The sequence below is a fragment of the Zingiber officinale genome, chromosome 4B (assembly GCF_018446385.1).
Source record: "Zingiber officinale cultivar Zhangliang chromosome 4B, Zo_v1.1, whole genome shotgun sequence".
Lineage (NCBI taxonomy): Eukaryota > Viridiplantae > Streptophyta > Magnoliopsida > Zingiberales > Zingiberaceae > Zingiber > Zingiber officinale.
Genome location: NC_055993.1, coordinates 45,937,549 through 45,964,085, shown reverse-complemented (window position 1 = coordinate 45,964,085; position 26,537 = coordinate 45,937,549). Strand labels below are relative to the sequence as shown.

The following is a 26,537-nucleotide window of genomic DNA, read 5'->3' as shown; positions in this document are numbered from 1 at the left end:
TATACACACACTGTGCCATTGGTACACTAACTTGGAATAACGTCAGTGGCTAAATACATGGATGCTAAAATTACACAACCAAATTATGAATTAAGTGTAAATATCTGTGCAGAGCGTACAAAGTAGACCCTCCAAACAAATATTCTCCGTGGAGTCTTGTGTTGCCTCCTATAAAGAAGAGTGCAAACTAGTCGAATTGATAAATACTACATCTGAACATACAACCACTGCTGAGCTGGTCGTCAGGATGCTTGCATTTTGGAGGGCAAAACCACGAACAATAGGAAGAGGAAAGCCTTGCCTAAGATGCATATTAACGTATGGAACAAATACTGTGTTTAGAAAGACCTGCAATATTCCCTGCGTTTAAGTATAAAAGAGTAAGAATCTAGTCTGCTAATATTAACTTCATCATCATTACATCGTCGTCCAGATTGTCCCAAACTAATTGTCTGCTAATATTCTCTTGCAATCAAATATGTATAGAGATTTGATACTCTACACACCTATTCGGTGCACTCTCCTCTACGACCCTCACATATCCGGACGCCCAAAGCCCCTCGTGGGTGCCATACCCAAAAATATGCACTGAATGGGTGTGCAAGATAAAATTATATATATATATATGTGTGTGTGTGTGTTGAACAATTTGTAGAAGATTTACTTATCTGTCGAGATGACATGAGCTGATATCTTAGACTACCAGCGGAGGCTAATTTCTGCCAAGTGCTAAGTGCAAACCGCACAGTAGCCGAGCGAGCAGAGCGGTCGAGCGAGCAGATCGGGCCATGAGGCAGATCAAACCGTGAGGCAGAGCAGCCGCGTGGCAGATCTAGCAGAGTGACCGAGGGGGCAAGTCGGTCGAGCAGCAGATCGGCCGAGCGGACAAAGTGGCCAAGTCTTAGTAGACAAGTGAGTCACCGACCGGGTGCAGCTTCCGAGTGAGCAGTACAATAGAGTGGCTGATCAGGCCAAGTGGCGCAGAGCAACCGAGTGAGCAAGGCGGCCGAGTCGTACATCAGACCGAGTGACCGACCGATCAAAGCAGTCGACCGAGTAGTACGATCAAGCGAACAGATCGACTGAGCGACAAATCAATCGAATCACAGAGGGGTTGACCGGACAGTGCAGCCTTATAGTAGAAGGCAGGGCGGCCTAAACGCAGAGCAGCCTAAAGGCAGAATGGCCCGAGCGGGTAGAGTGACCGAGCGGGCATAACGACCAAGCTAGCGAAGCGGCCGAGTGGGTGAAACGGACCGAGGCCTGTGATGGATATAGTTTCCTTGAAACAAATTTGCCCCACTTCCGGCTGTTCTTCGAGGTTTTCTTAGGTCGTCTGTTTCCTAAGATACAACAATCAACCGTGATTCCCACCAAACACTTGTGATCACAGCGAATTGAGAGTAGATACCCGACTGCTATCACGGGTACTCTGCCGAGCAAAAGATTGCATTATAGAGGAGGAGGAACATAGGTAGAGAGCTTCAGTTTTCTTCTTATTCGTGTTTTATCTGTGATCGCAGCCTCCTTATATAGGAGCTCAGACCAATAGACAACATTAATGATCATTACTCGCCGAGCTGTGAAACGCCAACGTTTCATTCAGCCGTTTACACTCTGCATTAATCTCTAATTTAATGCATCTATTACACACTTAAATAAGCAATAAAAAGGTTTATATGACAAAATGTTGGTTGTTCCACTAAGGCAAATTTTGCCCCGATCGGTCCGGCATTCGGCGCGCACAGGACGTGCTCACACACGAGTCAACTTGGTTCAGTGCAATCCGGGCTCTAGATTTGCACCCTCCTACGCACCCATGTATGAGAGAAAGTCTCTCCTTATGGATTTGTTCACATCATCAATGCATGTGAATCAATATAAACCAATCAATATGCCTTGAAACTCTCAATGTGAGACTAAAGTCTCATTCACAATAGAGCTTCCTCTTCTACCTCTTCTTCATTCACTTATATCCAACAATCCCCCACATGAATGGAAATAGGGTATATGATAATATTCAACAGCTAAGTCCAGTATAAGTCAAGTAAATTTTACCCTTTGAACATTCTCTTGTGAAGATCTGTGTGTTTATTGGCTGACAATAAACACGATGTCATTGAACTGTTCTGGCATCTGTGCAAGCGTTGACATATCTCACCCAAGGCTCTCCCTGATACAACTCAATTCTCATGAGTGTGTTCATTCTTGGATATGAATACGCCCAATTCTGTAAGAAGTTCTACGAATTATGCCTCCAATTCTCTTCGAAGCGGTCCACTTCTTTCTCACATAGGTGATCTCTTACGAATATTCCACATTACTTTCCTTGGATCATTAAAAGTTGTGTGCTTAACCTCCATCCTTCACTGATCCATTGGGTCATTCCCCCACAATGAGCAATTTTAGCAGTACAATTAGGTTGTCCCTTTGAATCTAGTTCTTGAGATCTCCAAAGTGCATAGGTTGAGTTTCCTTTGCACCAACATTTTTCATCGGCATCAAGCTCATCCCTCGTGATGAGCTTGCAACTAACTCTCTATTTAACCCCTTGATTAATGAATCTGCTAGATTATCCTTTGACTTCACAAAGACAACAACGATAACTCCCGTTGAGAATAGTTGTCTAATAGTATTATGTCTACGACGTTTATGTCTAGACTTACCATTATACAAATAGCTCTGTGTCCGACCGATTGATGATTAACTATCGTAATGTATGCAAATTGCTGGTACAGGTTCCAGCCTTCTTAGAATATCTTTTAAGAATTGTTATAGTCATTCAGATTCTTCACCACATTTATCAAGAGCTACAAACTCAGATTCCATCGTGGATCTGGTTATTACAGTTTGCTTAGAAGATTTCCAGGAAATGGTTACACCTCCCAAAGTCAATACATATCCACTCGTAGACTTAGAGTCTTTTATATCAAATATCCAACTCGCATCGTTGTATCCTTCGATCATAGCAGGATATCTCATATAGTGTGCAGTCTATACTCACGAGTATACCTTCAGTACCTCAATACTCTTGTTACCCCTTTCCAGTGCTAACACTGTAATTACTCGTGCATCTACTTAGTTTACTTACTATGTAGGCTAAGTTTAGTCGTGTACAACTCATCAGGTGCATCAGGCTTCCAATCATTCAAGAGTACTCTATCTGAGAGATACTTTCAACTCGATTTTTCAATAAATGTTGACTCGTATCTATCGGCGTTCGTATCAATGCAGTATCACCCTTAATGAATTTCTTAAGAATTTAATCCACATAATGGGACTAATTAAGAACAATTTATTCTGTTGTTCTAAGAATTTTTATTCCTAGAATCACATCAGCTAGACACATATCTTTTATGTCAAATCTTGAGTTCAACATATCTTTAGTGGATTTGATTATTTTATCATTACTTCAAATAATAAGTATGTTATTTACATATAAGCACAAGATGACGTAGTCATTCTTTATGACTTTCATGTAGACACATTTATCACATTCATTAATCTTGAATCCACATTCCTTTATGGCAATATTCAATTTCTCATGTCACTGCTTTAGCGCTTGTTTCAAGCCATATAATAACTTCACCAATTTACAAACCTTATTTTTCTGTCCTGATACAGAAAACCCCTTAAGTTGCTCCATATAAATTTCCTCTTCTAAATCCCCGTTTAGATATATTTCGAGATTCCGTAGAACTGTAATAACCAACAACAATCTAATGAAAGTTATTCTTGACACCGAAGAATATATCAAAGTAATCAAAGTTTTCTCATTGTCGATATCCTTTGATTATCAATCTAGCCATATACTTATCAATTGTGTCATCTAACTTTATTTTCTTCTTGAAAAGTCACTTGTCACCTAGTGGTTTACTTCCCGGAGGAAGATCCACAAGTTCCCAAGTGTAATTTTACAAGATAGATTATATCTCAAATGCAATTGTCTCTCTCCAGTGAGGTCCATCAGAAGAGCTTACTGCTTCTGAGTAACTATGGGGTTCACTTTCCAACATGAAAGTGATAAAATCCATTCCATAGGATTTTTCCACCCGAGCTCTTATACTCCGTCTAAGCTCAACCTCGACTAGTTCCTCATTATCATCTTCACCTTGTGTTTCATTATCGATTTTTTTAGAAGCTAATTTTCTCTCGGGTCTTATACGGAAACATATGCTCGAAGAACGAGACATTTTTCGACTCTATTATCGAGTTTTTATGTATATCCAGTATTTGTGACTCATATATAAAAAATAGATACGCACTACTGTTATGTGTATATACAATAAATATGCAATCAACAGTCTTTGGTCCTATCTTAAATCCTTTTTGGATCAGGCACCAAAACTTTAGCAAGACACCCCCATATTCGTAAATATTTATAGGGCGGTTGTCTTTCATTCCACAACTCATAAGGACTCTTATCTATTTTCTTTCAGGGCACCTTATTTAAAAGGTAATTAGCTATTAACACAACTTCCTCCCACATGAACTCTGGCAGTCCAAAACTCGATAGCAGTGCATTCATCATCTCCTTTAGAGTTCGATTCTTTCGCTCAGCAACTCCATTTTGCTGAGGAGTATAAGGAGCTGTTATTTCGTGTCTGATCCCATGTTCATCACACAATTCGGCGAACGGTGATACATATTCACCGCCTCGATCACTTCGAATCACCTTAATCTTTTTATTAAATTGGTCTTTAACCTCATTCTTATAGAGTAAATTTTTTTATAACTTCATCCTTACTTTTGAGAAGATACACATAACAATATTTTGTGTTATCATCTACAAAAGTGATAATGTATTTATTTCCACTACATGTTGGTGTACCTTTGAGGTAGCACACATCGGTGTGAATTAGTCCAAGCGGTTCATTGCTTCTCTCAACATGTTGAAAGGATGATCATGTCACTTTCACTTCAACACAAATCTCACACTTGTGTTTTAGGTCAAGGTAGAACGTAGGTATGCTATGTATGTTTATTAATCTACGAAACACATCATAGTTAACATATCCTAATCTACCATGCCACAAACATAAAGACTCAAGCATATAAATAGAAGAGCTTTCATTTTTATTTATCTTAGGTCTAATGGTCATTACATTAAGCTTGAACAACCCATCAGAAACACAACCCCTTCCTACAGAAATTCTATTTTTGGACAGTACAACTCTGTCTGATTCAAAAACAATGCAAAGTCATGTTTGCTTAACAGTGATCTGAATACTAGATTCTTCCGAATCTCCGGAGCATACAACACATTGTTTAATGTAAAATCCTTGCCCGAGGTCATCTTCAGCACCACTTTTCCTTAGACCATAATGTCTGAGGTTGCTGAGTTCCCTATGAACAACTTGTCTCCATTGACTTCTTTAAAATTGTGGAGCAGCTCCTTATTGCAGCAGACATGTCAGGTGGCTCCAGTATCGATGCACCATTACCGCATATTTGAACCGACCAGGTTCAGTTCGGAGACAACATAGAGGTCGTCCATTTCAGATCCCTTGTTTATATTGGCCTCCTGCTTCTTCTTCGGCTTCCTGCACTCCGATGATTTATGATCGACTCGATCACAGTTGAAGTATTTTCCAGAGAACGTTTTCCTGATGCATCTTCTGGGTCCCATCTTGGTGTTGGTCCAGCGGAGGCTGGCAAGAGGGGCTGAATTGCCTGAAAAATAAAAACTATACCCTCCTCGGAATTTTCAACTCAAATAGTGCAATAGTAAAATAGAATTAAAAGCAGAACGAAAAAGGGACTCAGCAGTTAACCTGGTTACAACCAAAAAGGTTGTTAATCCAGGGCGATGAAAAGCGCACTAGAAATATCTCCTTCTCTGAAGGCGGAGAAACCTTTTACATTTTGGAAGCTTAGAACTATTGCTAGAAATGATTACACTGTTGATTGCTTGAGTTGATTGAATGATCTGGACTAAGGCTATATTTATAGCCTTGGTCAGGGCGCCCTGAAGAGTTCCAGGCGCCCTAGGGGGATAAAATTTTATCCCCCAACGAATAGATCGCGGTTTGACCGCGATCAAGATAAGAAGGCATCACGGGCGCCCGGAATAGATCCGAGCGCCCAGACTGTGAAGTCAACCAGATTGACTTTTCGTCCGGGCCTTCTGCTCCGTTTAAGCTCGCCTCGGTCCGGGTCTCTTCTGCTCCGGTTCCGTTTGCTTGGGTGATCTCGGCCAACCGGAATAGGGCTCACCCGAACCCAATTCCCGGCCTTCTCCTCGAGCAGTCTTCCTTCCCGGCTTTACGTCCCTCGAACGCCGCGCACGTTCTTCACGCCCACCGGTGTACTCTTCCGCAGCTTTCTCGTCCTTCGGACTCACCGAGCCCGTCAGCTCCCTTCCCGTGTCGTCCTTCTCGCTAGCTACGTCTTCCGCTCGACTTCTTGCGCTCCTAAGCCCCTGCACACTTAGGCACAGGGATCAGACAAACAGGACCTAACATAAACTTGATTGATCACATCAAAACAACCACGGCGTCCAACAATCTCCCCCTTTTTTATGTGCATTAACCCAAGTTTAAATTAGGGTAAAAACAAACAAATAGTCATTTTAAGAAAGTTACTAAACTAATATTTTTGGCACAAAGATTGCAAATAATAAATTACAATAAAAATTTGCAACATTAGTAAAAAAAATTTTAATTATCCTAACTCCCCTAAACTTGTTACTTAATTCTCCCCCTTTGATCACAGCAAAAACGGGGTAAAAGTAGTTTTCCAAGTCAATTCCAAAAAATTTATAAAATTTTTTTTTTTAAAAGTTCAGAAATATTTTTAAAATCCAAGCGAAGCGTTTTAAGAAAAACTTAGTTAAGTCAGTTTCCATAAATTTTTAAGTCTCTGAAAGAATTTCAACTTTAAACCAAAAAACTTTCTAAGTATTTTTCAAAATTCATGTGCAACATTTAAAAAATGAAAAAAATATTTAAGTAACCTTTTAAAGCATTGTTTTATTCTAATTTTAATGCTTTTACCAGAAAGTTAATTAAACATTTTATTTCGATATGTCGGCTTCCAGGTCGTGGCGAGACACTAGGCCTTCTTGGTTATTGAAGCAACAACCACTTCCTTAGACAAAACTTCATAAAGAAATTCATTGTTTAATTTACTCACTGTAAGCTCTAACTTATATAGTTTTAATTTAGCAAAGATTTTGGAATCTAGTATAGATTCCTTCCTACTGGATTATTCAAAAATTTAAGGAGAACATAATTTCTGAGAACTTTCCTAAGTTGTCCCTGATGTTTTTTGATATACCAGTTTAATTTTCTATAAGTTCTTAATTTTGATTTTGGAAATCTATTTAAGCATGCATCATGATTTTTTAATTTCTCAATTTCAACTTTTAATTTTTCATTTTCTAATTTTAAGTTATCATACATTTCTAGTGGTCATGCTTTTGCTAAGTTCAATTTCAATTCAGTATTTTCTTTTTCTAATTTAGCTAAGTCTTTAGAAAGGGCTATAATAAATTGAAACGACTGTTTAGGATTAAGTGCACGTACCTCACTTACCTTACTTTGTCAGGCTCCCCCTTCATCGTAGCTTTCCTCTTCTGATAATCCTCCCCCTTCATCTATGTTCATCTCTGAGTCCGAGTCATCTTCAAAGAGATGGTTGGACACCAGTGCTAGTCCCGAGAAAGCTTCGGCTTCTGACTCGGAGGATGAAGAATCGTCCCATATAGCCTTCAGGCTCTTGCGTGTAGAGGACGTCTATTTTTTAGGCTTCTCCTTGTTCTTTTTCTTCAGTTTGGGGCAGTCATCCTTGATGTGTCATTCCTCGTTGCAATTATAGCATCGGACTGTCCTTCTGTTGTATTGATGCTTCCTCGACTGTGATTTAAATTTGCTAGTTTTAAGAAATTTACTGAAACGCCTTACCAATAGCGCCGCTTCAGTTTCGTCAATTAATGCTTCGGAGTCGAGATCGTCCTTTTCAGCTTGTAGGGCAATGTTAAGGTTCGACTTCTCTACTGGTTTCTCTGCAAGTCGAGACTCGTGAAGTTCTAAAGTTGAAAATAAGTTTTCTAAACTACTTACCTCAAAGTCCTTAGAGATGTAGTACGCATCTACTAAGGACGCTCATTCAGGGGTTCTAGGGAAGGCGTTGAGCGCGTATCGGATGGAATCTCGGTTTGTTACCGATTCGCCGAGATTCGTCAGTTGCGTAATCAGCTCCTTGATTCTCGCTTGGAGTTGTGCTACCTTCTCGCCAGTGTTCATCCGAAGATTCGTTAGTTGTGTTCGAAGGATGTCACGCCTCGCTAGCTTTGCTTCCGAGGTACCTTCGTGGAGCTCTAGAAATTTTTCCCAGAGGTCTTTTGCGAAGTCGTAGCTTCCGATCCGGCTTACCTCCTGGGGCGACAGAACGCTGAGCAGGTAGAATTCCGCCTTTCCATTGGCCACGAAATCAACCTGCTCCCTCTTCGTCCAGTTGTACTCTTCTTTGTCTTTTGGCTCTTCATATCCATATTTCATTATTAATAATATATCAAATTCAATTTTAAAAAATACTTCCATTTTTTGCTTCCATGTAGCGAAATCTCCATCGAACTTCAGGGGATGAATGTTCGCCCCGGCCATTGTTCTGATCTTCGTGCTTCAGATGGCGGTTAGTCCTTCTGAGGCTATTGGGCTCTGATACCACTTGTTGGTCCAGCGGAGGCCGGCAAGAGGAGGGTGAATTGTCTGAAAAAATAAAAACTATACCCTCCTTGAAATTTTCAACTCAAATAGTGCAATAGTAAAATAGAATTAAAAGCAGAAACGAAAAAGGGACTCAGCAGTTAACCTGGTTACAACCAAGAAGGTTGTTAATCCAGGGCGATGAAAAGCGCACTAGAAAGATCTCCTTCTTTGAAGGCAGAGAAGCCTTTTACACTTTGGAAGCTTAGAACTATTGCTAGAAATGATTACACTGTTGATTGCTTGAGTTGATTGAATGATCTGGACCAAGGCTATATTTATAGCCTTGGTCGGGACGCCCCGAAGAGTTCCAGGTGCCCTGGGGGGATAAAATTTTATCCCCCAACGAATAGATCGCGGTTTGACCGCGATCAAGATAAGAAGGCATCCCGGGCGCCGGGAATGGTTACGAGCGCTCGGAATGAATCCGGGCGCCCGGACTATAAAGTCAACCAGATTGACTTTTCGTCCGGGCCTTCTGCTCCGTTTCAACTCACCTCGGTCCGGGTCTCTTCTGCTCCGGTTCCGTTTGCTTGGGTGATCTCGGCCAACCGGAAGAGGGCTCACCCGAACCCAATTCCCGGCCTTCTGCTCGAGCAGTCTTCCTTCCCGGCTTTACGTCCCTCGAGCGCCGCGCACGTTCTTCACGCCCACCGGTGTACTCTTCCTCAACTTTCTCATCCTTCGGACGCACCGAGCCCATCAGCTCCCTTCCCGTGTCGTCCTTCTCGCTAGCTGCGTCTTCCGCTCGACTTCCTGCGCTCCTAAGCTCCTACACACTTTGACACAGGGATCAGACAAACAGGACCTAACCTAAACTTGGTTGATCACATCAAAACAACCACGGGGTCCAACACTTGGAAGACTTGAGATTCTTCCATTTCGAGTTTGGACCATGGTTGACCACGTTAGCTTTCATAGTAGCCTGAGAGAATAACGTTCTCTCTAAACTCTTGTTGTCTTCTTTGATACGAAATCTAACAATGAGTTTCTCCACATTCATCTTCTTCCATTTGTGCTTCAGGTAGTTCTTAAAGTCCTTTCAGTCAGGAGGCAGCTTCTCAATGATAATAACTACATGGAAGGTTTCACTCAGAATCATCCCTTCTGAGTGAATCTCGTGCAAGATCACCTGAAACTCCTGGACTTGCCCGATCACCGTCTTGGAGTCAACCATCTTATAGTCCAGGAATCAGCCCACAATGAACTTCTTGGCCCTTGCATCATCCATATTGTACTTCTTGTCTAGGGACTCTCACAGCTCCTTAGTCGTTCTCTTCGTGATATACACAGCATATAGCGAATCAGCAAGGCTGTTGAGGATATAGTTTCTACAAAAGTACTCAGAATGAGTCAATGCCTCAACTACACTAATGGTCTACGCATTAGCATCCTCAACACGCTTGGGAGGGTCATCGGTCAAGAACCGAGCCAGATTGAGCGTGGTCAAGTAGAAGAGCATCTTCTGCTGCCATCTCTTGAAGTTCAATCTAGTGAACTTCTCGGGGCGGAGGTAACCTTCATTTGTTGAATTTGTTACACCTCAACACTTTATTCTGTGGTCATTTCAACATAATCAAATCTGTTTCAAGATTGTTGGACAATCTGTAGGAGATTTTGGGGAATTAGCCAAATTTAAATTACACCAAATTAAATTCAACTTATCTATCGAGATTACTTAAACTGATAATCTCAGGCTGCCAACGGCCGAGATTTAATAGACGAGTGGAGTAGAGTCACCGACAAGGTGTAGCTTCCAAGCAGGCAATATAGCAAAATGACTAATTAGGTCAAGTGGCATAGAACAGCTGAGTGAGTAGAGCAGCCAAGTAATAGATCAGACCGAGTGACCGACCGGTCAGAGCAACCGACTGAGTAGTACGATTAAGCAGACAGATTGACCGAACGACAGATCGACCGAGTCACAAAGGGGCTAATCAAGTAGTGCAGCCTTACAGTAGAAGGCAGAGCACCTAAAAGCAGAGCAGCCTAAAGGCAAAATGGCCCGAGTAAGCATAATGACCAAGCAGGCGAAGTGGTCGAGCGGACGAAACGGCCAAGCGGGTGAAGCGGGCCGAGGCTTGCGATAGATGTAGTTTCCTTAAACAGATTCGCCCCACCTCCGGCTGTGTTTCGAGGTTTTCTCGGATCGTCTGTTTCCCATAATACAACGATCAACCGTGATTCCCACCAAGTACTTATGATCACGGCAAATTGAGAGGTACCCGACTGTTATCACGGGCACTCTGCCGAACAAAAAATTGCACGACAAAGGAGAATGGGAACATAGGTAAAAAGCTTCAACTTTCTTCTTGTGTGTGTTTTGCCTGTGATCGCAGCATCCTTATATAGGAACTCAGACCAATGGACAATGTTAATGATCGATTAATGATCATTACTTGTTGAATTGTGAAACACCAACGTTTCATTCAGTCATTTATATTCTGCATTAATCTCTAATTTAATGCATTCGTTACACACTCAAATAAGCAGCAAAAAGATTTATAGCAAAATGTTGATTGTTTCACTTAGGTAAATTTTGCCTCAATCGGTTCGGCATTTGGCATGCCAAAGTCTTGCTCGCACACGAGTCAAGTTGGTTTAGTACAATCTGGGTCTTGAATTTACACTCCTGCGTACCAACTCCCCATACATTTGTTTATATCATCAATGCATGTAAATCAATATAAACTAATCAATATGTCTTGAAACTTCCAATGTAGGACTAAAATCTCTTTCACAATGGAACTTCCTCTTCCACCTCTTCTCAATTCACTTGTATCCAACAAATATATATATATATATATATATATATATATATATATATATATATATATATATATATATATATATATATATATATATATATAATGCTAATTATCTTGTCTTCTTTTTTTTATCCCGTATGGTCATTTCATATTCCCTATAATAGATCATTGTATATGTACATGGTTGCGGTCATAGTAGAAGTGATGAAACTACATTCCAAGGAATATGATTTTAAATCTTAAATCATGCTGAGTGAATAGTCGAAACATATCATTATGATAAATTATTGAAATTCAATATCACTCTCTTTTGCTTTATCTCTTTCCTCCTTCAACTTCCTATCATCAACACCATGTTTTGGAGCGTCGGCGTGATACTATAATAATATGTTTCTAGTGAAAGACAAAAACTATGGCACGGCTCGAGTTTTTAATATTGATGTCGAGTGGTATCAAGTTTCTATGAATTACTAAAATGATACTATATGTTTCAACCGTTTCACCCGGGAGATTTCAAACATGCTTTGTTGTCTAAATTTTGAATCCCCATACGTGCAAGGTTTTGAAAGGATATTCCAACTTTGGATGATATGAAGATTAAAATAACTTCAACAGATTTCTGGTCCATTACAATTTTCAGGGTATAAGGACTCTAAAAGCTCCAGTTAGGGAATAAATACTTCCGGCTCAACTTGATCCGGTTCATATCTAATGTTACTTGTATGATTAGATCATTTTCATTAATACTACCAACACATTAAGGGGGCGTTTGGTTCTCTCCTAGGAATCGGAATGGGAATGAGTATCATAGTATTATGGAATGGGAATGAGTATGAGCTTGGGTATCATTCTTAAAAATGATGTTTGGTTAGTTAAATATTTTCAATCGGAATGAACCTAAATTTCCATTTTTACCCTTACAGGAAAATAAGAGAAAAAATTAGATTGGAGAGAAAGTTGAATGTGAGAGAAACATATGATGAGAGAAAGTGTGATGAGAGAGAAAGTGTGTTGGAAAAAATGAAGAGAGAGAAAGTATTATCAGAGAAAATGAGAAGAGAGTGCATGATAGGAGAGATTGAAAAAGAGAAAAAGTATGATGAGAGAGAAAGAGTGATGGGAAAAAATGAAGAGAGAGAAAGTATTATGAGAGAAAATGAAAGAGTGAGGAGAGAGAAAGTATGATGAGAGAGAAAGAGATGGAAAAAATAAAGAGAGAGAAAGTATGATGAGAGAAAATGAGAGACTGAGGAGAGAGAAAATATGCTGAGAGAGAAAGTGGGTTGAGAGAGAAAGAATGATGGAAAAAAATGAAGAGAGAGAAAGTGTGATGAGAGAAAATATGAGACTGGGAGAGAGAAAATATGATGAGAGAGAAAGTGTGCTTAGAGAAAAAGTGTGATTAGAGAAAATAAAGAGAGAGTATGTGATGAGAGAGAATAAAGAGAGAGAAAGTGTGATAAGAGAAAATGAGGAGAGAGAGTATGCTGAGAGAGATTGAGGAGAGAGAAAGTATGATGAGAGATAAAGTATGATGAAAAAATAAGTAGAAAATGTGTAATGGGAGAGAAAGTGTGATAGAAGAGAATGAAGAGAGAGAAAATAAGGAGAGAGAGTATATGATTGGAGAGAATATAGAGAGAGAATGAGGAGAGAGAAAGTATCTTGAGAGAGAAAATGTGATGATAAAATAAGGAGAGAGAAAATATGATGAGAGAGAGTGTGTGAAATTAAAAAAAATTGAATAAATATACTAAGGGTATTTTTGTGTAAAACTTAATTCACAATCCTATTCCATCAAAACCCAAGGGAGGGGGTGGGTTTCATCCATACCCAAATTTTTGGATTTCATTCCAAAATCTTGATTCCATTCCCATTAACCAAACACAAGGTTTGAGAATGAATCCATTCCCTCATTCCCAAACCCATAAACCAAACGCCACCTAAGAAATGTTTATTATCACCTTTCGAGCAATTGTTGTTTATAGAGGATCATGATTGGTATGGTCTGATTAAATTCAAGAGTTTTTATTTCATGATCGCATAACCCAAAAAATAAATGCAATCGTGGGAAAGAAGATAAAGATTCCAATTTGGTTGCAAAATTCTAGACAACAGATATATCAGTAGATCAACCATACCTGTATTAAATTCATATGAAATTTGCCTACATCACTCCATATCAAAGAAAGAGAGAAGCTATCCAATCCAACTTGACCAGCTAGATTATTCCCAGAAATTGCAACAACCCCAGAGACATCAACCACCTACAAAAGGACAAGTAGCAAGCTCCTGAATCATGTTATACAGAGGAAGCTATTTCTTGATGTTATGGAAGAATATTTAGATTAAGATTTTGAAAATGTAGCAAGAAACCTGTTATATCACCTAGTAATATTATAAAAACAAAAAATATATATATCATGCATAAGAACATAGATATGCATATTTTTGTCACTTGTGGCGTTGAAGAAGTGCTACAAGCAATATAGTAGATTTATCTGGGCATGGGTAGCATAAATAAGCAGTAGCTAGTAGCACCTGTATACAGTGAGGTCTAGCATGTAAAAGATATTTGATAACCTGGAACGCATTGCAGTCAAGAACATCATAAATGTATTAGAAAAGATTAGGATTGATAAGTTAAGATCAAGGCATTAAGCTCAATAAGAATAGATAATCCACCAAAAAAGTCTCAGTACTTCTTAGAATTCCCATTTATTCTGGAAATTGCAAAGGAAAACTAAATGATAAAGAAATCACAAACCCCATTTTGTATAATTAGTATAGAATTCTTTTAAGCTAGATTTTGGAGGAACAGAACCAAGTAGACTTATTTTCTTCTTTAAAGGATTAATTTTGCACAAATGCATACACCATGTTCATATGGACCAAAAGGATGGTAACTTTTCATAGTTCAATCAGAAGGAAATTGTTGGCTAACTCTTTCAAACTTTCAAACGCACAGTATGGATACATAGAAGAAATGTCACAAGGATAAGAAAGGAAACCCAACTGAAATGTCTCTGAACGAAACTTGAATTAGCTAAAGTCTATGATCATATTTTCTTTCAAACCTCATGAAAAAAATGAGAGATCCACAGATTCTCCTCATATTCCTTATGTGATACACTTTATTTTCATTGTTACAGGTGAACAAAAAAATATAACGCTATCAATCCAGAACAGTCAAAATGAAGCAGAAAGTATACAATTAATTATGACTCAATTTAGCTATTATTGACCCAGAGAGCAGTACATTTGAATAAGAAACTTCCACATGAGAAAGGTCCCAATAACAATTCAAAGAACTAGATAAATTCAAGCAGTCTTGTGTCTTGAAAAACCATATTCTCATCTCATTAATACCTTAATCCCTTAATCTAGCTAATACTCAATTGAACAAATGAGACATCTCAAATAACTGCAAGAACTCAAAATGAAGTAATCAACCACATTATGAATTTGGTCAGTAATTATCTCATTGCATCAAGGCCACACTAGGATCATTAGCATGAACAAGAAATAGAAGAAACTGCAGCATACCATGCGTTATACAATAGAAAGGGAAGCAGCTATTTAACATATATTCAATAGTGATTACCATTGATATGCAAGCAACAGGAATTGTTAAACTTCCATCCAAGATATTGACAATCATATCTAAAAGGACATTCGCCCCAACTTTCTGCGATGTAATCCACACATTTGGAGGAGACGTCAGTGACATATTCAGTATCATGTCATCATTAGGATATTTCCTGTACAGTTCAGGAATAAGGTATTTCCAGCTAGCTGTGTTCAGAAGGGACTGCTCAGGTACCTTGTTGACCATCCAATGCAGCAATCCAGCCTAAATAAGCCAACACAATTGTATCAATCATCAGAAGTTATATACTGGAAGCACTTGATTAGATACTGAAATGCATATCCATATCAAAAGGCAGAGAAGTTAGTAATGAATAAAAGACATTATCATTTTCTCCAACCAATAGCCTGAACTTTGGCAAATGCCCCTAAAAACTTGTGAGCTCCTCTTAGAATTTGTTGCATGTGTGTTGACTGAACTGAGGATTTAGCTGGTGCTTCCAAATAAGGCATTTGCAAACAAGCAGATATCCATGTAAATGTTAGATTCAGTTTAATTAATGTAAACATTTTTGTGAAGAAAATGCTATTGAAAGAGAGTAACTTATTACTTATGCTGAGCATATTTCCTACTTTAGCTTTGGGTACAGAATGCCTTAGATGGATCAAATCGATTATCTTTCTATTACATATTGATCTTGTCTGAAAGCTGGAGAGATAGTGCACTGGGCAGGTGGCTGCAAGGTTGACCAAACGAAGACTTTAGATGGGAGCGGGGATCGCGAACGGGAATGAAAGTTCTTCCTACACACACCTGAGAGAGCAGATAAACGTCAATGCCCAAAAACCAAGGAAGGGGTCCCTAGGAAAGACCCTCCGATGCTCAAGTCAGTATGATGCTCAAGCAGGAAAATGATCAGTAGTTATAAAGCAGAGGGTGTCGAAAAGCATCTTAAAGCGTACCTCTCCAATGGAGAGGACCCTTTTATATACCATGTCTCATAACCTCCGCAATTATGAGATGGCAGAGAATGTCGAGTGTCAGAAGCTGTCTAGTAAGGGAATATGTATTCTAAGAGGCGTATAGTCATCCTCCAAGGAATCTTCCGTTACCCATGTGCAACTTTTTTTTTTTTTGGTAACTGATACCATTGATGAGGCGATTGAAGAATATGCTGTCATAAAGTGTCGATTGATGGAAAGCGGAGAGTCACCTTCGAGGAAGGTTCTATTGAATGTCCATATAATAATAGAAGAATATTCTCTGACAAACGGTTGTTATTCTCTGACAAGCTGTTGTGATTCTCTGGCAATTGGTCCCCGAAGATATCACGGTCGGATGTTTAGCCGACTGGATGCATATATAAGAGCAGAATACTGAGTATGGTAGGACAAAAGGCCCTTAAGACCGCTCGGATATAGATTGTGTAATGTTGGAGATCCGATGATGAAGTAATGGGAAGTCAAGCCCCCTAGGTTCAGACAGTTCGTAAACCGACCGACCATATACGGGGATACTTATTTCCGAAGAATGGAGAACAAGCCCTCGAGAAACCCGATCGATAATTTCAATCGATCGTACTTGTGTTGGGAGACTTATCCCTGAAGTGATATTTGAGCTTTAGAAATCCAGTCAGGTTTCTTCTAAGGTTTGCCCTGTATGTTGGCGAAGATAAGTCAGTCGTTTATCCGACCGCCCGTATACAGGAGGATGGGATAATAAACAGTAAAAGCCCATATGTTTAACTGATTACTAGCTCAACCCACTATATACTAGGCACCCAGGGTGGGACGCTAGGTTCTCGAGTCCTTTCCGAATATTATTCCTGGCTGGCATTATTGTTGGTTGGGACTCTCTTGAACCCGGGCGGATGATGGCTAGTCGGGTGTCTTACTACAGGCAAAAAAACACTAGGCTCCTCTAGTCTGACCGGCCTCTTGGTTGGTCGTCCTTATACTGAGGGTCTTAGCGCCAGGCGAGGAGCCAAGCCTTATTGTGAGTGGCCCCCTGACGACCACTTTACCTTGACTTTGACCGTCGTGTCCCTTCACTTTGACTGCTACTTCATACCTGGGCCCATTCATAACAACTCGTATCACATATCTATAGTTTTTTTTTATTTCTTGTAATTTCATTTTTCAGATTTATAGATACTTACATCTAGAGCTGTCAAACGGGCTGACTCGTAGCGAGGCGGGTCGGCCCATGGCGGGCCAACCATTTGGCAGGGCGGGGCGAGGCGAGCCGACCCGTCAACTTGGCAGGTTAGGAAATCTCCAACCCAATCCAATTTATAGCAAGTTGCGGATTAGGCAGGTCAACCCGCGAGCCCATAAAAATTTTTAAAAAAACTTTCATTTCTTCAACATCTTATTTCGAAAAGATTTTATCAATCAAATATATTCAGAAATAGATATTTTAAATGTAAATGGACACAAACAAGTACACATATTTGATAAAAAGTATCATGTGGCTTATTTTTCTTATCATATTTTATTACATTTTATTACTTTATCATGTAAAATGAATTGAGACCCTCAACCTTGTGATCAGAGCTATCGTTTCTCAAAAAATATGGATGTTTTTATTTTACGAGTTGAAGTGGATATGACATGAGATTTTTCCAAAGATGAAACTTTAAGTTTTTTTTATAATTTATACATACAACACATTTGACTGTTTCATTCATATCCTTCTAGCACTGAATGAGGCATTAAAGCAAGACGTTCAAAGACTAAAGGCTGCAACAAGTGAAATTTTAAAACCCGATGAAGCATACAACATTGGACTACATAATGTACCTTTTAACCCATCATTCTTCATGCTTCCCCAACAACAGTCGGTCCACCTCCAAGCTATCCAATTAAGACCGCCTTTGTTCGACCAACCACAGTCTGGTGTTGCAAACCAGCAAATGCTTCAACAACTCAAAGACCATCCCGACGATCTAAAGCAAGATCCCCTTGGAAGGCTTCAGGGATTTGATATCAACAAAGGTTCCCAACACATAAAATCTGAGAGTTCCACAGTTTCTCAACCCGCGGGTCAACCCAAGCCCATTATGGACCCGCGTGGGTCGCGGGCCTAGGCGGGTCTGCCCGCAACAAGCTTAGGTTGATAAAATTCTAACCCAACCCATTTAAATTATTTGGGGGGGCCCACCCGATGGGCCCAATCCAAATTGACGGCTCTATTTACATCATATTCAAGTTATGTTATTAACAACTATTTTTGAGTAAGCTACATGGATCTTACTTGCTTGATATAAAGCTATATCACTGCTCACTTTACGGTTATATATGTTAAACAGCATTGGAGTTATTAGCTATTATGAATCGTAACTTTAGTTCCATATTGGTATAGGTTAAGGATTTTTAAAATTAATTCCTATATAATATATACATGTAATTATCCTTTCATAACAATTTAATAATATTTTTCTTTCACCAAACAACCAAACTCAATATAGTATCAAAGTCGTGTTCTAGGTTGTGTTCAGCAAAGAAGAATATTCCCCTTAGGGGAGAGCTCCACTCATCTTTTCTTGCTTGAGCCTGGAACCTATTGTCCCAATCTACTTGTAATGAATTTGGCATGACCTTTGCCTTAACTCCACTGACCCATCGTGTGCAATGTCTACTATGAGACATCCTCAACTCCTTGTTGCCTACCGACCATGATATCAATTGTAAGACAGCATTGTTGCAACCATCCTCTTCCTCCTTAATACATCACCATCTACTATTACTTCTCATCTAGGGTTGTAAGTGAGTTAAACGTTCGCGAGCAAACTTAGCGTTTTGCTTAGAAAGAACTTGTTCACGTTCTGGTGGCAAAAGATGTAGTCGTCATCTTAGTGTCCCCTCCAGGACACCCACACATACTCTTGAAGGGGATAAATTATGATAACTTATTTAGCCTTAGCCAAGCAATCTTCCTAGACAGTGAGCACAAGATAACCGGAAATAGTATTTGCACGTGTCGGGAATCAAACCATGCCTCTCTGGTGGCAAGCCCTGCCCAAGTATCAACTCGGCTACATCCGCGGGGGCAAGAACTTGTTTATGTTAGATCAATATATAGAAGGTCAATTGAACAAGTTGTTAAACTAAATGAAAAGCTAAACACATATGTGTACAGCTCGTTAAAATTCATAAACAAACATTGTGAATTGTTCGTGAACAATATTCACGAACAAAGTTTGTAAACTATGTTCATAAACAAAGCTCTTATCAAACTTGTAAATAAACAAATAAGTTCTCAAAACAAACATACAAGCTTTTGATATCAAGTTCGCTAACAGTCAAACAAGCTTAAAAATTCAAAGTTTCACACAATCAAACAAGTTCAAATTGAGAGTTTGATATCATCTAAATGAACCAAGCTCAAGCTCGTAAAAAAGAAACCTAGCTTTAACAACCATTTCAACGACTTGGTTTATTTTAATCTTAGGTTGGTTTGGTTCGGTTACCTTACTAGAACGTCTCATACCATTCTTCGTTGATCACCAAAACACCTTGACTACACCAATTCAATCATTACAATTTGACCCCATCGAATCACAATAGTCCTTGCAAACTTGGTTCATATGTATCAATAATGCAAGCACACACAACTCAAACATTTGCAAACACATTAACATAGAATTGGCAACGTGATCGACCTCAACCACTTATAAGCATTGTTGCACTAACAATATTCACAAATCACTTGAAGGCATTGTTACAACAACAATTTATTCCTCCACCAAAATAGAGTTGTGCCTTTATGGCAATGCAATACTATATGTATTTCCTCAAACCTAACAATATATTTATTCATATATCATAATTTTAAATTTTAAAAATTTGTTTGAAATTTTACATAATTATGATACCATGATAATGACATCATTATCCTAAGCCACCAATTAGGTTTCAAAGCTGGAGTAAGCTGATCCTGTCACAAGCTCATTGTTTTATCTTTGTCTCGTCATCCTTGAAGCAATCTCGAGGTGTATACAACAGAACACAAACACTGCCACTCTTGCAACCATCTTTTTCTCACCAAATCATAAGATTACTTATTTCTCCAACTCATACTTGTCTCCTGTTGCTTGTGCTTTTCATCCACAGCTACTTTTATAGATCCACAATTAGGAAGTTAGAAAAAATAGTTGGGAAACTGAATTACCATATAGTATGCAAACCAATATTTAATTTTTCATAAGTATAATTAGCCAATTCTTTGAGGCCTCATGCCATGATCTTTGGGAGCTAATTTTAAGGATGGTATGATACATCATGAATACCCTAGCAAAAGGTACCATGGACATCCTAAAGTTGTAGGGTGCACAGATGAGGATCAATTAGGCTCTCCAAAAAAATGATCAACAAAAGCTACTATGTTTTTTATAAAGCAATCTAATATTTTGGAAGAGTAACAAAAATTGTAGTTATGTAAACTACTAAGGAAGAACATAAAGCTATGACTTACCACATATGAAGTTATCTGGCTCAAATAGTTGATGACTAAATTGGATTAATACTCCTACTCAACTGATAAAGCTATATTATGGCAGTTAAGTTGACATGCACATTGCTTCCAAATAATATTTAATAAGAGAACAAAACATATAGAGAGAGATTATCACTTTGTCAAGGGAAAGGCACGACCCAAGAAAACATCACTTCATTTATTTGTTACAATAATCAAATATGTTAGCAAAAATAGTAGCTGACTAACCCTTCAAAAATGTCCTAAAATCAAATACATTTTTAACAAGTTGAAATTTTACAATAACTTTGAACCAACTTGACGAGTATTGATAAACATAAGTATGAGATGAACATAAGTATGAGCTTTGATACAAGCCCAAGTGCTTCTTTTTGATAGATTCTTAGTAGTATGTATGCAAATCAAACAATCTAATGCAACCATAGCTATGATCGGCAAAGCAGCTCAAAGCAACAATTTCTGAAAGTTTCATTAACTATATGCCATGAAATTCCTCCAAGAAGATATCAAACTAAGGGACACAAATATAACTGAAGTCATGCAAAGATTACCTGAAAATATATAACAGATGCGGAGTTAAATACAGCTTCAGCCAATGTAATTGAAAGCATTTTCTGTGCCCCATCACATGAATTTGATAGCTGAGATACCTTGTAAAGATAATTTTGAGCATGAATTTTGTTTGATGAAATAAGCAAGCCATTAATATTGAGCTGAAGTGAAGAATTTGTGAGAATAGGCTCGTCCACAAATGTAGTATTTAGAGAAGAAATTTTGTCAACATCAATTTTCTTTGGCAGAGTTTGCAGTAACAAATCAAGTTTTTCTGACCCTTCAGTAATCTTCTTTATAATTGCATCTTCCACAGATGATCTGATATGATTTGCAAAAGCATATATAAACCTAGAAAGAATGAACCAAGCAAAGAAGTTATTTTAGTGAATAGGCTAATTTGAACCAAACAAGTCAACAAAGGTTCAACAAAGATGATATAACATCTTATGCAAATCGCATTCATATTTGGATTTAAATGTCTATCAAGAGTTTACATGTGGATAAAGCCCATTACCGTACCTTCCAAATCTTAAACTCTGCAGAAAGTCCATTATTGTGGTTTCAGTTGTTCTAATGGTAAAACATAAGTTCTTGGAGGTTCCAATTCAGTCTATAGTGAGTTTAACTATGGATAAAGCCAATAATTGCCTATCCATTTGTCTTATTATATGGATAAAGTCCACTATTGTAGATTCATTTGTTCAAATACAGTCATTGATGGATTATTCATGAGGCTGGCGGGTTTACGTAAGTATTATGCAACAAATGGCATAGCAAATTTGAGCCAATTTGTCTCATTTCAAAGGGGAATGTGGTGGTTGTCACAACTTTAATAACAAACTGTGATGAATGCATAGTTCTTTTAAATTTTTTCATAACCTCAATGATTGAAGTACATACCCTTGATAAAACCAAGATGCTCCTCCATCCAAAGTAATGACTAAACTTTCCATATAACAACCACATTGCAAAACAGCCAACTCCAGTGTTCCATTCTTATTATCCAAGGTTATGGTTAGCCCAACTTGCATGCCTTCAACCTTGCTTAAGGATGTATGTATTGATGTTAAGAATTATATAGGATAACAATGTAATAGTAAAATTTTAGGTAGTAGCTCCCTGTTGAAAGAAGGAAAATAAACTTACGGGAAGAGAAAAAGGAAAGAACATCCTAAAACACAGGAAAAGCTCATAATGAAAATATCCTGTATAGTTAGTTATATGTAATTATGAGTAACTATGAAGATGAGAAAATGTTCACCGACTCAAAATTTGAAAGAAAAAAAATATATACCATCAACAATGACAAGAAGCTGCAAAGCTGCAATAGTTGGGTATTATCTCATTTAGATTGCTTCTAAAGACTAGAATATGTCATATTTCACATAAACGTCATTTGAACCTATATCTTGCCATTCACGATAGTTGAAGACTGTGAAACAAGAAATCTCGCTAATTCATAAGGAATATTGATCTTTTCTTCCATTCTACCTGAACAGAAGCCGTCCCTTTATCGGAGACCTTGATAGGAACAAGCCAAGTACTGTAAGAATAGAACCAATCAAAGCTCAAGCTCACGCTAGCACCGGAAGCGACGATGACGATCCCGGATTCCCCGGGCTTGACCGTGGAGGAGGAGACGTTGATGGAGGAGAGGGTAATGTTGGAGGCGCCCATGTGCACCACTCCGACGACAGGAATTCGGACATCCTTCTCGATGCCAGGGAGGCGGAGTAGGGTGAGCGAGTCCACGGCCCGTTCGACGAGTAGGTCCTTGGCAAAGACGAGGCCCGCTTCGGAAACCACGGAGGAGATATATCCAGCCTCATCCGATTGCGATAACAAAGTGCCCGAGGCGACAGCAATGGGGAGGAGGAGGAAGAGGAGGGCCGGCGCCATGGGCGGCAAGGGGATCCGCCGCAAGAGAAAAACTTAGAATTTCTTTCAACAGAGGATGAGAGTTTAGAAGATTTGGACGAACAGCGTACAGGGATGTGGTGTAGAATGCCAGCCGTTCCTGTTGATTTGTGCGCAGGCAAGGTGACAGCGATGGGTAAAGATGAAGGACGCTGTCTGTGGAATGACATTAAATAAGTGCCCGCTAAAAATTGTTGTTCCATTTAATATTGGCCCACAACAAGAGTAAGCACCAACCAATTCAGATCTACTTATCTATTCTTGCATTTACCGTTTCTCAGTTTTTATAAAAAAGACAGGATTGGGTGACTCAACCCATTAAATTCAAAACCGTTGATAAATCTGAAACGATTCAATTAAAAATAAAATATAATATAATATAAACAGGCAAATCAATCAAAAAAAAAATCATTTTTTTATTAATTATAAAAAGATGTGTTGGGATTTTATTATTAAAAAGATATCTCATCTCATCGTATGAAAATTTTGATCCAAGTATTCTTGCACGACCCATATTACTCTAATAAATTTTAGAGCACGTCTCATATTATTCTAATAGATTTTAGAGTCGATTTCTAACGAGCATGAAAATACATCACTTGTTATCTGACCTTTTTCATAAAAAAATTACTATGCTAGGGTAAATACCATTGTGATTTAATTCCTTTCAAAGTATGTGGGATCACTTATTGTGGCTAAGGTGACGGTTTTATTTTTTTCTATAATGAATACTTTTTAATAGTCGAGTTGGTATTTAGACCGGACTTACCACTGGTGAGGTATTATTTGATTCACGGCAAGTGCAAAAACTACTTCAGATTATCTTATGTCCCTTTTTTAGAAAGGTCAATTAGTTAAGGCTAAATAAATTTTCGTAATTTACCCTCTTCCAAAATGTATATAATCATCCTAAAGGGACCATTAAAATGACAGCTTTACATTTTACCACCAATGAATGCTTTTTAATCACTCCAAGGGCATAACGCAATAGTAATAGTATTCGACATCAATCAAGATGGTTGTAGTTTGATCTTCTACTGAAGTGTGTGCTGATGATAAATTTGCTAGAAATTTAAACTTGTGCTTATCGACTTTGGTCAAAGTACCCATGTACGAAAAAAAATAGGGAGCTTGCCTTCGCAGGACGAGTACACAACTTGGCATTGGACGACTTTACAAGGACCACGTGACTAGAGGAATCGATCATTGATGTATTGTTGTTGTGTTTTCAGATATATCAGTGGATCAACCAGGGTTCTTCACCTATAGTATTAAAATATATACTAAAAGTCTAGCTTTTTTATAAATATTTATCTAGAAATAAGAATCACATTAGTCAAATGTTTACATTTATATGTTAAGTGTAGTTGTTCAATTAATTTATATTGTAGATAAAATGGTGTGTAGTGTCACACACGGAAGATCATGTTATCAGTTCCTTATAAGTTATGAATAGTAGCTCACAACCGAGATGGAATGGGGCAAACCATTGGAGTGGTTGTAGTGTAATAAGGTATTAGTTTATCTTGACTAATAAATTACACTAGTACACTATGAGTGTATTGAGTAGGACCATTTGAGGTAGTTTCTTTTTATACTGACTGCATAAAAGAACAAGACCTCTGTTATATGGAAGTGTGTGCTCTTAATCCTGATATAATAACAAGCACATATACTTAATATTTATTTTTTTAATTTATCAAAGGGTGCGATTTAATTCGATAAATCAATAGGTCCGATAAGTTGGAAAATAATATTATTTATAGTGTGTGTTGTTGATTATAGAAAGAAACTATGTCATAGGAATCTAGGTTGATGATGTCCCTAAGAGGAGCTCATAAGGATTGTCATGTAAACCCTGCAGGTCGACTTAGTCTGACATGATAATAAGGTTGAGTAGTACTACTCTTGGAGTTAGATAGTAATTAAGTGAGTTGTCAGTACCTCATTTAATTAGTAGACATTCGATATCTTAAACACAGGGAGACTAACACACTCATGATAAGAAGGAGCCCAAGATGTAATTTGAGATTGGTGCGGTAGTTCAATAATAATTCTATAGTGGTATGAATTATTATTGATGAAATTAAGTTGGGTGTTCGGGGCGAACACGGGAAGCTTAATTTCATCGAGAGATCAAAATAAATTCCTCCTCTCAATCCCTATCGTCGCCTCTTATTTATAAAGTCTTATATCCACCAAATACTCAACTTCTTACCCACCCTTAGGTGGCCGACCAAGCTAAGCTTGGAGCTCAAGCTTGGGTCGGCCAAGCCAAAGGGTTGAGCCAAGTGGGTGGCCGACCAAAGCTTGGAGCCCAAGCTTAGGTGGCTGGCCATAATTAAATAAAAGGGATTTTATTTTAAAATATTTCCTTATGTGAAAGTCATGGTTTTAAAAGAGAGTTTAAAATTTAAATCTTTCCTTTTATAGTTTTCTATAAAGAATTAAGAGAAAGGTTTGATATTTTTCCTTATTTGTAGTTAAAAGGAAGATTTTAATTTTTGATAAAAACTTTTGTAACCATGCTCATGATTTAAAAGAGAGTTTTAAAAATTATAATATTTTCTTTTTATAGCTTTCTACAAAGGATTAAGAGAAAGGTTTGATATCTTTCCTTATTTGTAGATGAAAAAAAAAATTAATTTTGTTTAAAACTTTCCTTTTTGTAATCATCCACATGTTTTAATAGAGAGATTTTAATTTATAAAGTTTCCTTTTATAACCAACCATGAAGGGAATTTAAAAGAGAAACTTTTATTTTAAAATTTCCGGAAATAAATAAGAAAGTTTTAATTTTGTATTTAAAACTTTCTTTATTTGAGGAGCTAAAGGTGGCCGACCATGATAAAGGATTAAAGGAAATTTTAATTAAATTTTCATTTAATTTGCAAAGAGAATAAGGAAGTTTTTATTAAAATTTTCCTTATTTGCTAAGACAAAGAATATAAAAGAGAGGATAAAGGTGCCTCACCTCATAACAACATAACTCTCTTCTATTCTTCTCTTTTCTTCCTTGGTGTGGCCGACCCTTATTCTTCCCTTTCTCTTCTTCTTTAGTGGTCGGCGGCATCCTCTCTTGGAGTTCTTATGATGGCCGGATCTTGCTTGGAAAAGAAGGAGAGAAAGGAGGCTTTGTTCTAGCATCCCTTGGAGCTTGGAGGTTGGTGGTCAAAACTTGCAAAGAGGAAGGAGTCTTGGTGGTTCTCATCTCGGTCGATCGTCGCCCACACGACGTCCGAGATAAGGAGAGGAATACGATAGAAGATCAAGAGGTTGTTACTTATAAAGAAAGGTATAACTAGTAATTCTATTCCGCATCATACTAGTTTTCTTTGTATGGATCTTGAAATACCAAACACAAGAGGCTAGTGATTCTAGATTTTCAGATTTGTGATTCGAAGTTGTGTTTCTTTGTTTTTTTGATCTTGTGATTCAATTGTTCTTTTTAGTTAAACCTAGGGTTACTATAAGGAGATTAAATATTGAATTTCTTTGAAAGGC

The 26,537-nt window shown here is 38.1% G+C and overlaps 1 protein-coding gene across 1 annotated transcript; it reads right to left on the bottom strand.

Moving 5' to 3' along the window:
* On the bottom strand, window positions 1-23,064 carry LOC121975012 (putative BPI/LBP family protein At1g04970). The gene is made up of 6 exons (XM_042526357.1): window positions 22,608-23,064; window positions 22,017-22,156; window positions 21,113-21,464; window positions 15,081-15,329; window positions 13,618-13,743; window positions 1-360 (listed from the first exon to the last, which is right to left on the bottom strand). Exons 1-6 carry the CDS (start codon window positions 23,013-23,015, stop codon window positions 169-171), a joined length of 1,467 nt encoding a protein of 488 aa, XP_042382291.1. The 5' UTR covers window positions 23,016-23,064; the 3' UTR covers window positions 1-168.
* Window positions 23,065-26,537: the final 3,473 nt, after the last annotated feature.